We start from the raw sequence: 15,000 nt of genomic DNA on the forward strand, positions 1-15,000 counted from the left end.
GCCATGGGTGTTGCCCGAGCCGTGCATTATGTGTCCCCTTGGATGCTGCAGTGGATCAGTGGTGTTGGACAAAAGGATGGATTCCCAGGTTGGTGCAGACTGGCTCACAAGATGCTCACTTTGGCGAACTGAACTCTTTGTGATCTTTAAGAAAATTGTATTATAATTACTAAAGATCACATTTTCAATCAGACTTTATAGATCTTTAATTAAGAGACTAGTGTTCTTTTAATTAGGGTAGTAATTCAGCCACCTGAGACCAAAACGCTAAAGGGATGATTAAGGATGAATAGGCTAGACAAACATTTTAAAACGAATTTTCTTTAGAAACATATCGATCTTATAATGGTAAGTAATTTCTTGTCATGTATTCATTTTACTTAAGGACGTTCGTGCAAAAATCTTCTAACATTGATTTTTTCTAAGATTTTCACCACTGTGAAATTATGGGTAAGTCATGTCAGAAATGTAAAAAGAAATCAGGGGAGGGGAGAAACCAACTTTCTTGTGGAGATAGGATGTCCAAAACACCACCCTAAAATGAAAAAACGGGCTACAGTTTTCTCTGCCAAATCTTTATCTTAAGGCTTATCTTATCATTTAGCGATCACATTTGCACTGGTCTTATAGCTACTAGTAATACGTGACTCGCAGGGCCTCGCGAAGCTCTGGGTTGGGGAGGGAGGGGGGTGTTATAAATAAGGAGTGATAACCGGTTTTAACCGGTGATTTGTTATTGTTGCCTAGTAACGGACATGGCCGCGACACCCTCGTTCCCAGGGTCTACTCCGCTTTGAAAATGGCGGCTCTTTCTGGTTCGTAAAGAGGTATAAAGCGTTGGGAAGAGAAGGCTATTTTCAAAATCATCGACAAATTATTGGATATTCGCATTTTGGACATTTATTTCAGGGCATTAAAAAAAGAAGAACAAAAGGCAGGAGGATTCGAACCCTCCGCCCGCGCGCCCCTGATGGCCATGAAAGGTTTAAGCCTGAATAGGCGTTGAGGGAGTATTATGTGGAAATCAGTGCTATTTTAATCCGAAAAGAAAAACGATAAAAATGAAAGGCTCGGGATTCGAACCTACAAAAAAAAAAAAACCTTAGCGGGATTCCAACCCCCGGCCTCAGTCCCGAAGATCTGATTTGAAGTTCGACGCCTTACCATTAGGCCACCAGCGCGCGGCCGTGTGACGTCATTTCCGCCAGACACCAAGCTCACAAATATATATATATATATATATGACCGTAAACTCCACACGAGATTTCAACCCGCCTGAGCCCTTTGAGGGACAAAATTATACATCCCGCTACGCTCGGCCTTCGGCCTCGCTTCGCGAGGAACAAGAGGGCAGAGTTTGATGCTATTTGCGCAATAAAATTGGATATTTTGAAATTCCCACATTGATTGTTTGTTCCTTTTTTACAATCTGTCGAGAATTGGAAAAGAAAGTTGACTATCAAAAAAGTAGGGGTAACCGACCATTTAAGAGTGTAAACTACAAGCAAAGTTAAAGCAAGGCTATCAACAGGCACTGTAAGGATGCGAAGAAACAATAAGCACGAACGTCCTTAAATTCATTTGGACCACAATAGTGAGCAATGTTTGGTATCTTCTTCACTTAAGAGAGAGGTACACTAATATGCTGCGTAATCTTGACAGAAAACCATCATGCAATTGGTGTTTAGTTTTCAGTTGTTTTTGTTCTTTTTTTTTAATGAAAGCGACTTAATTTTCTGATTGATTTTTTGTTGGGCTATCGTCGATCTCAAAGATTTTAGAATAATATGCGAACTTTAAAAATATTTTGTAGCTTTGTAGTATCATTTGTTTTGTGAATAACATTTTACCTGGGAGTTATTTCACATAAAAAGACTGAGGAACTTATATGTTAGTTGTGTGCAGAAAGAAGCAATTTTGTAGTTGTTTGAGTCAGAAAAGACTTTGCAGTAACTGTGCTTGACAAAAACTTTGTATTTATATATAAGATGTTATAAAAGAGTTACACCGCGTTACTTGGAGGAGCTTTCATGATTATAAGGTCTTAAGGGAATGTACAAAATTACCTTATCTCAAAACAATGGTATCCAAGTTAAGAAAAGCACCAGAGAGGGGAAAAGATCTTTAGGGTTAGGTTAGACTCATTTTAAAGATGTACCGTCCGTAAATACCCCTTTTAAGGTTGGCATTAGTATGTCTGAATTTCAACCGTTAATGATTTTGAATGAAGGATAAATGATCAAATCCCAATAAATTAGATCATCTCTAAGAGCTTAAGACTTGTGGTTTTTCTAACATTTCTTTTTGTTTTTCAAATTTTGTTTGTTTTCACGCTCCAGTTATCACGGTTGGGAGGGAAAAGAAGGTAGTGGTCTCTTCAGTGGAATCCCAATTTCTCGAAACTCAAGCGGAAACAAAAATTTGTCCTAAAAATCTGGGTGTTGGAGAAATCAGGAGTAAATTTGTAGTGTTCGACTGAAATAAGGAATCGACTTTTGGCTGAGTTCTCAGGAGGCTCGAGGAATCTAGGGTTCAAATAATCGGGATCCCACTGAATACACAAAATACAAGATACCAACATACTCAAAATAGACCAACATACACCTTAAAAAGCAAAATACCGATGCTTTAGATAAGGATCAACAAATCAACTAAAATATACCCAATTTTTATTTAGAAAAAACGGCCCACCCTTGTATATCGTTGTCTGGAAATCCCTTTCCGGTCTCTGAGTTGACTCTGAGTGGTCGGATTAATTAAAAACTCCTCAAAGGGGCTTCGTTTACATGTTCGTTAAAATTGCCGCTTTTCAACTGGTAGCTTTGTTGCTTTGCTTGTTTCTTAGGAAAACGTTTATGTTACGTCCACAGACGTTTTGTCAAACTCCGATCATGACTTAAACATCACACAGGTACTAAGAGTGTCACACGGGTAATATATGAGTAATACGCGGAACATGTACGGCTAACATACGGGAACAAACATATGCATACGAAGAACAATCTGACGAGTAACACTCGAACAAATAACAACTTGACAAACATGTCAGATATGAGTTATACGCATAAAATCTACCTTTTATTCAGTCGATCTGTATAGGAATCCTGGCATGGCATTCACTTAGAACGCCAATAGAATGCCAACGTTGTCCCGTGACTGATTGAAAGCCACTTTCACGCGCTATCAGGCATCTATCAGTTACACTTTATTTGAGGGAAAAAAATTACGTTTTTTTTATTAGTTTACGTAATTTAATTATGAAATTAATTTTATGTTCTTATCCGGACAAGTTCCTTCGTTTTCTTTTTTGTCTTCTTTTTTAATTTTTAGATTTAAACCATGATATTACTTGAAACTACGTGTTTTAATCCTTAATATGCTAAGTCCGGATTATCCCAGATTTGGAGGAATGGCCATTTAACCACTTCTGACGTCACCAATTTACACGTCAGCAGATTTTTGTGATGTGCAACTTATAGAGTTTGGATAGATCTTTCCACAGGAGTGTCCATCTTGAACATTGACTGCATTCCGACAGAGCTAATCGAAAAAAACGTGATCAGTTTTTGGTGTAAAATTGGTGTTAAAACAGGCCAATATACCCGCACTTGTTCATGGTCTCCTTTCCAGGGTTTTCCCTTGATTAAGATCAAAACTTTTCAGGCCAGTAGAAGGCGTGCACAGAATAAAAGATAGAGAGAACAAGAAAGCAGAGAAAAACGAAAAGGAAAGGAGCAAGGGATAAAAATCGGAACGGTTCAGCAAAAAGGCCAAATTTTGGCTTATGCGCATGCGCTAAAGTAAAATGTACATTTTTACATGGAATTTCATCAAAAACGTACTGCAGTGTCAGAAAGTGCATTTTCTAGCAAAGTTTAGAGAAAATTTAAAACCGTAGAGCCAAGAAAATCGATTAACGGTTAAAAACGCGTTTTATGGAGTAATTTCAGCATATTAAGGGTTTTAATACTAGCGACCAGACCTTAAACTGAATCAGCTATTTTCGGGTTCCTCCGCCATCGACTTAGCCAGCTTAATTGCGCAACTAGTTCGCCTGGAGCAGGTCTCATCATCTATAGCAATTTTACTCGTGCTTTGCATGATCCTTCGGCCTTTTTATAGGTTGCTTCTTGTATGGACACTTCTTTCTTCTTCGTATGAGCTCCTCCTTCATATAGACTTTGTCTTCTCGTTGTTGCTTAATTTCAGTCCTTTTAATAAGCACTATTTAAGAACTTTCAAGTATTTCTCAAGCACTTCTCCAAACTCGCCAAATAGAATGACACGATAAGAAACTTTGGAAAAAATATCTGACTTATCAATAACCACCGTTTTAAGAAACTGTGAGATTGACTCGATTCTTGAGCAAATACTTTTTCTTACACATGCAAAGAAACTCAAAAGCTAACACGCATAAATATCGTATTCAAATGGGAGTTTAAAATCTTGCTGTGAACCCTTAAAAAATTCCCTTTTTTTCTTTTGGCTCTGAATAAAAACAAGGATACCAGAATATGAGCTAACGTATATAGATGGAGGTACAGTCTTGAATTCGCTGGATCCTAGGAAAGAGTGGAATGATAGGAATATAATCTGGGCACATTCGACGGCATCACAGCTTTTTAATCTTCCTTTCCAAACCTTTTCTCGCGTTAGTTTAATTTTTCAACTCGCACTGTGCGTGAAATAAGATCTGCATCTGCGAGCGTTAATTATACGCCCAAGCAGTCAAGCTTCTTTGCATATGCAAGAATGCTCTAAGCGCGCGCAGTTCAATTTTAAGCGCTCCCACAGCCTGATTTGTAAACGTATATGTACTGACTGTTTGCACTGCAGCAAGCCTAGCTCTTCATTTTCCATACCACAACAGGTCAACAGTTCGAGACCCATCAACTCAGTTGACCGGCTCTCACTGTTTTATAGAATTCTTGGCTCGAATTGGACTTATGATCATCTCTGAAGCCTTCTATGAGAAGTGAAGATGATCATCTTTTTAAGAGAAAGACGAACAACAACAACGGCACTGGCAGCGAAACTTGATGCGCCTTTTAAAGCTTCAAGAGTGTTTCAACTTTTCAGTGCTCCATGTTAGCTGTAGAATTTAATTAAAAATACCCAAAAAGGTACTGAGAAAACTACAACTATGATGTTTACGGCTGTAGCGGTCTTTGCACTTTTTAGCAGAAAGCTTCTGCTTTAAGGTATTGTTCCATTTTGCAAGAGTTTGTGCACTCAGTTGAAAACCAACAGTCATTTTCTTTTAACTGGAATAAGACAGCCAATTATTAGCCATAAAACAGTATCTGCAAGCAACGAGTATTATTAATTGGTCACAGAAACAATGGATTGCATGAGGAAGACGCTCTCTCCTCTGCAGAGGTTTCTGTTGTATTCGCTTACAAGCGCGCTTCGAAAGACTGGGGAAAAGGCTATGTAAGGCGTGAGGTGCCACCCCCTCCACCCGCGCACCTCGTTTCTGCCTTTTTTCTCCCCCCGTTTAACTTTTCTCTCGTTTAAGTGAAGATCTCTGAACTTTTGTGGTAGTAGTGAGGAGTGTTTTTGCCCAAATGGAACATTTTCTTTTCGTTAAGGGACTGGTCAATAAGTACCAGGGGGGGTGGGCCGGAGCAGTTGGAAAAGTGGTGGCTTGAAAATTTGTGACCCACCCCTTTCTTCTGGCTCAAAACTGACTGACCCACCCCTGATAGGGAGTTGAAAATTACATGACCCACCCCCTTTGCTAAAAAAGTTCATTATTCTGTAAGGGGTTGGAGGTTTTTTATTTGATATCGGCTTTTGAAGTGTGATTCCCTACATACACCACCCTAATTTTCCCTGATGGACACTGATGTTCGGTATACGTCTTTTTCCATTTCTTAGCACACCAAAAAGGGAAAATTTGGTATACTAGTCTTTTTTAAGTTTTCCACATACTTGTGTGTTAAGTCCATGGGAAAATTTAGACAGAAACATATGGGAAAACTGGAACAGTACGTAACATTAATTCATAAATAATTATTCAAGAAATACAGAAATTAATAACAGAAACTATCTACAACCACTGTCTATAATCCATAATTGCAAAGTGTTTGAGAAAAGAGTTTACTGGTGAAAGCCTAAAGCGCAGAGTGAATCTACAGAGGCTGAAGACAGACAGGCAAAACTGTAATCACAAGCCATCTAGGGGGGTCAGGGGGCATGCTCCCCCGGGAAATTGTTATACTTGGGCCTCCTGAAATCGCTAGAAAATCATTTAAAACTGCTCACTTCGAGAATTTTATCAATTTATACTGATATAAATAAGATGACCCACCCCCTACGAGTAGATCAAAACTACATAGCCCACCCCTTTTCGAGGGCTCAAAAACTGATGACCCACCCCCTTTCTGCTCCGGCCCACCCCCCCCCCCCCCTCTACTTATTGACCAGTCCCTAAACTAGACCGCTCCAACCGAAATATATCTCTGCATTCAAAAACCGTAAAAGGCGGTTTCTTTCCGTAAATGATAAGAATGATAGAGCGAATTTCAAAATTCCACGACATTCCTTGTGTTTTACACGACAGTCGTAAGAATGTGATTCATATTGTTTTAAAGCCCAAGAATGTCCTTCAGTTGGGATAACCTGAGACGCGTTTTCGGTTGTTATTCTTCGTGCATTTGTATGCAAGACAGCGCCGATGTGTACGGGGAGGTATACAAATATTAACGTGAAAACGTGACTTGTTCCCCAGCTCTTCCACAATGCCCAAATTTGACCAGTGATCTCAATTAATAACCTGATATCTTAATTCGTAATTGATAAATAATTAATTTAACGAAAGTAATTCCGAATTCCGAATTTCTTTTTTAGGATTGCCCACAAAAAAGCTGTGTCGTTTTTCCCATTTTTAGTATATCAGGACTTCTGCTACAGAGAACCAGACAAGAAATGAAACACACTTTTAGCATCGCCCGAGGTCTTGTGGATAGAATTTGAAATTGTACTCCCATTATGACAATCCTGACTTTCATTGAATTGAATTGAGCCCAGACCGGTTAGAGTGATTCTCGCTTGAGTATCGAAAGTAATTTGCACATGCTTTGGTTTTGCATAACCAGGCTTAGTGACTGGGTTTAAAACTCGCGCCCCTTTCTCAACCAATCAGAAATAAGACCAAACAATCGTGACTCGCTCACACACGTTTTCCTACTCTTCGCGCCGGCTACATGTATTTACTTCGATTTCTGATGGGTTGACCGGTCAGAGTGATTACTTTCGTTTTGGTTTCACGACACTCAATGAAAATCGCTCTATATCGATGCTGATTTGCAGCCAAATTACTCGATAAGGAAAACCAGTAATATAGGTTCGTTAATAAATGCATTTCGTCAGTTACAGCCATGCTACGTTACGGTACAATTACTGCCTGGTTACAGTGTCAGTATGTAAATCACAACCTAACTCAAATACAACTTTCTTTGTTTCGATTTGTTAAGTAAGCTAACTGGTCACTCCCGGCATATAAAAGAAACGGGGATGCTCGTCAAAAGTTTTCAACTGAAGAAATTTGTAACGCGTACTAGAATCACGCTTCGTCTGTATATGCATTGATAGCCTTCAACTCGCACATAAAAATTTCCAGCGTCATCTATGGATTTCTGATTTCTCCTGTAGTCAAATTAGTTAAACCACAAAACTGGATAAATGCCAAGAAAAGGTATTGTGAAAACTACGAATGTGGGTATTGAAGTTGGAAACACTATGTAGTACCGAGACACGTTCCTTTTCATCGCTGGAAGGTGTGACGAGCATACCCGTCAGTTTCATATAGGGAGTCACCTGCCGGGTTAAGCGAAGTTTATTGTCCATACGAACATGATAAAACGTGATAAAGGCAAATTAAATGTAACCTCAGAAGCGGATTTGGAAAGCTGGTGTTTACATCGTTAAACCATCGTCGGGTTTCCTTTTCACTCAAACTAGGTATAAAAATCTATTTACGGTACATATGGGTCTGGACGACTGAACGAGGAGACAGTATCACGGGAACAAATGCTTTCACTTTTAAGAAAAGATGTTTTCAATATGCTTCAAAAACATTTCTTGAGACTTGCTTCCGATATATGCGTTCCCCACTTGAGTAAATAGGAAACAACTTCTTCCGCGACAGTGTCTTCTTTTTAAGATTGGCCCTAGCTTAAACGTTTTATCATACGAAAAAAGAAACTTCGTGCCATAAAGAACTTTTACGTTAGAGCCAGGCTAGCTATCATCAACGTATTATGTCACAACAGCAATCCGCTAAGTTCTTTGTCACGCTAGCTAACTTTCAGTTTTACTCGGCAACACAAACGAAATGCAAAGCCCTTTGTCACGCAATCTAATTTCAAAGCTGTTTGTCACGCAAAGTATCTGCAAAGTTCTTGCAACGCAAACTGAAAGCAACACCAACTAACAAAGTTCTTTGTCACAAAATCTAACCACAAAGTTTGTTGTCACACTAAATGACTTCAAAGTTTTGTCACGCTTACTTACTACAAAGCTCTTTATTTCAGAAAACCGCTACAGAGCTACAAAAAATTACTTTAAAGGCTGTACACAAACTGCCCACGTACAGTTGTTATTATTAGTGTCACGTATACTAACTATAATTTTTTTTTTGTTACGTTAACTTATTACAAAGTTTCATGTCACACCAAGTGGCTACAAAGGCCTTTGGTATGAACTACAAAGCTCTTCGTCACGCAACCTTACTACAAAGTTCTTTGTCACAAGAACTAGCTACAAAGTCCTATGACACGTAAATTAACTACAAATTTCTTTGTCACTCGATCTAACTAAATACAACTTTCTTTTTCACGCCGACTAACTAGAAAGTCCTTTGTCACGCTACCTACTACAAAGTTCTTTGTCACACCAACTAACTACAAAGTTCATTGTCACACCACTAACAACAACGTTGTTTGTCACGCCAACCAACTACAAAGTTCTTTGTCACACCACTAACTACAACGTTGTTTGTCACGCCAACTAAGTACAAAGTTCTTTGTCACACCACTAACTACAACGTTGTTTGTCACACCATCAAAATACAAAATTCTATGTCACGCTAACTAACTCGTAAAGTTCTATGCCACGCAACCTAATGACAATGTCCTTTGTCACGCTAACTAACTACAAAGTTCTTGCCACACAAACTAACTACAAAGTTCTTTGTCACACCAATTAACTACAAAGTTCTTTGTCACGCCAACTAACTACAAAGTTCTTTGCCACACAAACTAGCTACAAATTTCTATGTCACGCAACCTAATTAACACTTACTTAGGGCCGGGTCGCACTAGTGTAAAAAGTTGTTTGTTTTACAAAAAAATCTGTCATCAAATAGGTTTTTCTAGTGCGACCGATTTGTCAGACATTTTCAAAAATGAGCGGAATGTACCAAATTTTCAAAGATGCCGGCACTTAAAATTGCCAAGCTCTGGACCTCGACAAAATGCCCCAAAACGTCAAAAAAGCTATTAAGATGTCAATCGAGACGTAAAAGGGAAGTGAAAATTGCGCTAAAATAAATATTTTCCTGATTTTGGTGCCAACCTCGTCACGATATGGATCCTTCGTGGCCATATATGACTTCCAATGCTTTGCTAAAGTTGATTTCAAACCATGATCCATTTGGTCTTGGCAATTGCCACCGATGCGGGATGTGTCGTCTTCACAGTCTTCGCCGTTTACGTTGCCTGATTTGGTGCTCATAATTAAACAGAATCAGCTGAATGAGTTGTGCAGGCATTTAATACATTGCATATTGAATATGCTTCCCATTGTAGCCTGCATGCAGGTTAAAAGGACTAAAATCCCATGGAAAGCGAAAGCTTCGTGTCGCAATTCCACGTTAACCTGACCCAATTCAAGCTGGATCTCGAATTTAATATTCTCCTGTTGACACATTGTTTGGCAAATCTATAAATTGGTGCGACCCTAGCACGCCAAAATAATTTTTTACCGGAAACAGAAATTTGAGTAAAATTTTAACTCAACAAAAACAATTTTGTCCTCTAGTGCGACCCAGCCCTTACTACAAATCTCTTTGTCACACTAACTTATTACAAATCTCTTTGTCACACCAACTAGCTACAAAGTTCTATATCACGCTAACTCGTAAGTTCTTTGTCGAAGTTCTATATCACGCCAACTAACTACAAAGCTCTTTGTCATACTAACTAGCTACAAAGCTCTTTGTCTCATCCTAGACCTAGTGAAAAATGATTCAAACAATCTCGTTTAAGGCCCATTGTTGAATTCTTTCGCAAGTCAACATGAGTAACACAACTCCTCGTGACTGGAGAAGGTACCAAAGCGTCCTATACACAAGAACAATCAATGTACGTTTTAAACATTAAGTGTAAGACTAATAACTACAATAGTCTGATTGAGATGTGAAAAAACGTAAATCCAATCTACAACTACATTCGGTACGTAATATAATACCTTCCTTCGCATTTAAGCTCGCTTGGTGTTACGTATTTAAAATTTCCATTTGAAGAAGACTAAACAGGTGCAAAACGAGAAAAAACTAATACCCCACTCACACCAACAAAACATGTTTAGTTAAACCCAGGAGTTAAACCTTATTTAACTAAATGAAAATCAGCAACAGAAAACTGAAATACTAAATTATTCATAGGGTTCCATTAAGCTCTAACTTGTGCTTTTATTGTGCTAAATTTGAAGTCGACAAACATCATCAGTTAGCAACTTTTGTTAAGAAAACAATTTCAAATGGTATTTAACAAAACAGCCCTTAAAAGTGTTTAGCTTTCGGTGTGAATAAGATGTAAGCTATGAAATCAAATCAGGTAAAATAGAACTAGGAAATCAGTAATTACCGAACAAAGTTCAGTCCAACAAAGTGAGCATCTTATGAACCAGTCTGCACCAGCCTTGGAATCCATCCTTCTGTCCAACACCACTGATCCGCTGCAGCATCCAAGGGGACACATAATGCACTGCGCGAGCAACACCCATGGCCCTGTGGGACCACTCATGAGACAGCACATCAAAGTAACACGAGGTGTGCACATCGTTGACCAGAATGGTGCCACCGAGGGTCACTGGGGCGTAAACACCTTTCTCGTAGACAGTGCTGGTGCTCTGAACTGCATCCTTCTCTACACCGTGCTTTTCTTTCACGTACACTGTGTCACCGACGTTTACATCTCTGGCAGGGATGGCTGCTGCTTGGCCTTTCTTCTCCACAAATATCAGATGGTCTTCAGTGATCTTCAGGACCTTATTCTTCTTGGTTGTGATTTTGAGGAATTCTTGCATGACTTCTGGATGATAGTGAATGAAGGTAATTACGGGTTCGAGACAGATCCCTTTGGTAGATATCACGTGGACTTCGTCTCCGAGTTTTAAGGAATCCATTCTTCGGAGTCGACCGTGAAGGTCAACAAAGGAGGCTGAGCCAGGATAACAACCGCCAGTATGGGGCTCTTCAGGTGCTCCTCCTCCTCCTCCTCCTCCTCCTCCTAATTCGCCTTCTACTCGTTTTCGTTCCTTCTGTAGTTTCTCTTTTCTTTCGAGTACTTGTTTGAGCTTTTCTTCAAGTTCCTTCGCCCGCCAGCCGCCGCTTTCCCCTTGTCTTTTTTTCTCTTCCAGTTGCCTTCTAAGTTCTTCTTCTCGTTCTTGCAATGATTGAAGTTCTCTATCTATTCCGTTATTCTCCATCACTGCCTTGATGTGTCTATCCAAAACGTCTTTTGAAACTTTGGTTAATCTGTGCACAAAGGGTGGTCTCCCTTCCGTCATTTTGTCTATTTGCTGAAACATGAAGTACATCCGAGGTCAGTTTCGTTCAGTTACCAAGGATATAGTAAAATAATAATAATAATAATAATAATAATAATAATAATAATCTCTTGAAAGTTGCTCAGTGGCTACATGGCAATAAGCTAACTTTGAATCTTACTAATACAAAATCCATGATTATAGGCAGTAATAGGAAACTTGTTGGTACTTTCTCTTTCTCATTATCTATTTTTGACACTGATATGCATTCTGTAACTAGTTTTAAATATTTGGGAGTTATGTTGTCCTTAACTTTTACATGGTCCGACCATGTTGAGTATATTTCATCTAAGGTTTATAAGAACCTTGGTCTTTTACGTAGGATTCGGTATTATTTATCTTATAATGCCCGGTTACTTTTTTTATAACAGCTTAATGCTACCTATTTTTGATTATGCTGATTTAGTCTGGGGTGACAAGGAAAATGTCTCACTAATGAATGAATTGCAAATTCTGTAAAACAAAGCAGATAAGCTGATATTAGATAGATCATTTCACTCCTCATCCACTGATGCATTAACAGTCTTGAGATGGCTGAATCTCGAAGAACGTAGGAAATGTCATCGATATATATATATATATATATATATATATATAGAGTATGCAAAACAACACACAACCGTCTCAGAGCAGGAGATTGAAATCATCATGCACTCAAGGAAAACCCTCCTTTTTGATAAAAATGAACCCTGGGTCAAGAGAGGTGATTCCCCTATGTTTGATGTGGCCATGGGCTGCTATGATGGAGCAGAGGTTTGCGAGCTAGTTGGCCTGTACATCCTGCACAAATTATCATCGAAATTCCCAGAAGGAGACATCGGCTTGTATAGAGACGACGGTTTAGCAGTCTTTAAGAACATGAATGCAAGAGCCGGTAAGAAAGCAAGAAAAGCCTTTTCTAAAGTCATCGGAGACCTTGGATTGAAAATCACAGTGCAAAGCAATCTCAAGGTGGTGGATTATCTAGATGTCACGCTAAATCTGACAACTGGAAGATATTACCCCTACAGAAAACCTGACAACGATCCGTTGTACATTAACGCCAAATCCAATCATCCTCCATCTACAATTAGGCAAATTCCGACATCCATAGGCACTAGAATATCTGGCTTATCCTGCGACCAAGACGAGTTCCACAAAACATCGCAATTGTACAACAATGCTCTAAAATCCAGTGGGTTCAACCAGCAAATCCATTATGTTGAAAATCAAGACCAAGGAAGATCAAAATCAAGAAACCGATCAAGGAATATCATATGGTTCAACCCACCGTACAGTCAAAATGTTCGAACAAACATCGCCAAGTCCTTCCTTTGCCTGATTGACAAGCATTTCCCGAAGTCTAACAAGCTGCACAAGATATTCAATAGGAACAACCTTAAGGTCAGCTACAGCTGCACCACAAACATGGCTAACATAATCAAAAGCCACAATCAAAAAATTCTAAATGAAAGTAACGCGACCTCCGCGAAAAGACATGCAATTGTAGAAACAAAAACCTTTGCCCTCTTGACGGCACGTGCCTCACCAAAAACATTATCTACGAAGCTACTGTCACAACAACTTCCGGAAACTCAAGGACCTACATTGGCATGACAGAACACGAATTCAAAACACGATACAACAATCACAAGCTTTCTTTCAAAGACCGAAAACACTCACATGACACTGTACTTTCAAAACACATCTGGGACTTAAAGGACAGAAACATCGACTACAAAATCAACTGGCGCATCATCAAAAGAGCAAGAGCGTACAAAGGTAACCCTTCTCGCTGCAACCTGTGTTTAATTGAAAAACTTTGCATCTTGACCTCGCAAAATGCCTCCCTTTTAAACAAGAAATCCGAGCTGGTAACGAAATGCCGCCACGAAAACAAGTTCTTCGCGACAACCAATCAGAAGAAGCGTCGCTTCAACCGTCCCTGAATTTGAACATTTATAACTGACATCTTCTCGTAGACTGACTCAGTCTGATGATCGCCTTGAGCGTGAAACTCGAGTAACTAGTAATACTTTCCTTCTTATTTGTATATATATATATATATATATATATATATATATATATATATATAAACATTGAAAATAGAAAAAACTACACTTTCATCCCTACAAGCCTGTTTCGTGATTGCTCACTCTTCAGGGGATTTTAATGACAAGAATATTCTCAACCGTCGTTTATATACTATAAAATTTACATAATTAATGAAGCAGAAAATAACCGTCGATTTTATACTAAAAATTTACATAATATATGATGCAGACAATTTGAATGTACAAGTAACCGTCGATTATATACTTTAAAATTTACATAATTAATGATGCAGAAAATTTAAATGTTCAAGTGTTAGTTGTTACATAGCAACGCTTTGTTTCGGTGACGGCAAGAAGATACAAGTTCGTTACGTTTGTTAAGCGATGATAGGTCAGGTCGGCAGATGATGAGAAGCTTCTCTTTGAGACACAGATTACATCTTTTGCTTGAGCTGTTGTAAGATGAGCAGGATGAAATGATGCGCCATGAAATAGAGTGGTCAATGTTGTTATCTTTAAGAGTCCAGATGTGTTTGCTGAGTTCGGTAGAGTTTCTGTGTTTTGCGTGCTTGAATGATGAAGTGTGATTTCTGAATCTTGTCTTGAAGTCGTTTTCTGCTCATCTTACAACAGCTCAAGCAAAAGATGTAATCTGTGTCTCAAAGAGAAGCTTCTCATCATCTGCCGACCTGACCTATCATCGCTTAACAAACGTAACGAACTTGTATCTTCTTGCCGTCACCGAAACAAAGCGTTGCTATGTAACAACTAACACTTGAACATTTAAATTTTCTGCATCATTAATTATGTAAATTTTAAAGTATATAATCGACGGTTACTTGTACATTCAAATTGTCTGCATCATATATTATGTAAATTTTTAGTATAAAATCGACGGTTATTTTCTGCTTCATTAATTATGTAAATTTTATAGTATATAAACGACGGTTGAGAATATTCTTGTCATTAAAATCCCCTGAAGAGTGAGCAATCACGAAACAGGCTTGTAGGGATGAAAGTGTAGTTTTTTCTATTTTCAATGTTTATATATTACGCTCTGCTTAAATGTATCGAGCACTTTAATACGGAAAATCGAAACACAAAATTCCTATATATATTTTATATATATATA

At 38.6% G+C, this 15,000-nt stretch overlaps 2 protein-coding genes and 1 pseudogene across 5 annotated transcripts in view; all 3 read right to left on the reverse strand.

The window, feature by feature from the left end:
- Positions 1 to 15,000, reverse strand: part of LOC144644888 (uncharacterized) — an 82,690-nt pseudogene that overhangs the window by 8,296 nt on the left and 59,394 nt on the right. The gene's annotated exons all lie outside the window — the stretch shown is intronic.
- Positions 10,057 to 11,474, reverse strand: LOC144644903 (tiggy-winkle hedgehog protein-like). Of its 3 annotated transcripts, none has more exons than XM_078504460.1 (2): positions 10,338 to 11,474; positions 10,057 to 10,112 (listed from the first exon to the last, which is right to left on the reverse strand). In XM_078504460.1, exon 1 carries the CDS (start codon positions 11,410 to 11,412, stop codon positions 10,882 to 10,884), a length of 531 nt encoding a protein of 176 aa, XP_078360586.1. In that variant the 5' UTR covers positions 11,413 to 11,474; the 3' UTR covers positions 10,057 to 10,112; positions 10,338 to 10,881. The 3 variants fall into 3 exon arrangements, with proteins under 3 accessions (XP_078360586.1, XP_078360587.1, XP_078360589.1); XM_078504461.1 differs by having other exon boundaries at positions 10,060 to 10,140; XM_078504463.1 differs by having other exon boundaries at positions 10,061 to 10,084.
- LOC144640322 (uncharacterized) overlaps positions 11,435 to 15,000 on the reverse strand; it is an 18,331-nt gene continuing 14,765 nt past the window's right edge. Inside the window, exons 7-8 of the mRNA XM_078499499.1 lie at positions 11,480 to 11,808; positions 11,435 to 11,447 (exon numbers count right to left, since the gene is read on the reverse strand). Coding sequence (XP_078355625.1) covers positions 11,435 to 11,447; positions 11,480 to 11,808 — 342 coding nt within the window. The remainder of the gene's footprint in view (positions 11,448 to 11,479; positions 11,809 to 15,000) is intronic.

Source organism: Oculina patagonica, chromosome 2 (genome assembly GCF_052425735.1).
Source record: "Oculina patagonica isolate OP01 chromosome 2, crgOcupat, whole genome shotgun sequence".
NCBI classification, from domain to species: Eukaryota; Metazoa; Cnidaria; class Anthozoa; order Scleractinia; family Oculinidae; genus Oculina; species Oculina patagonica.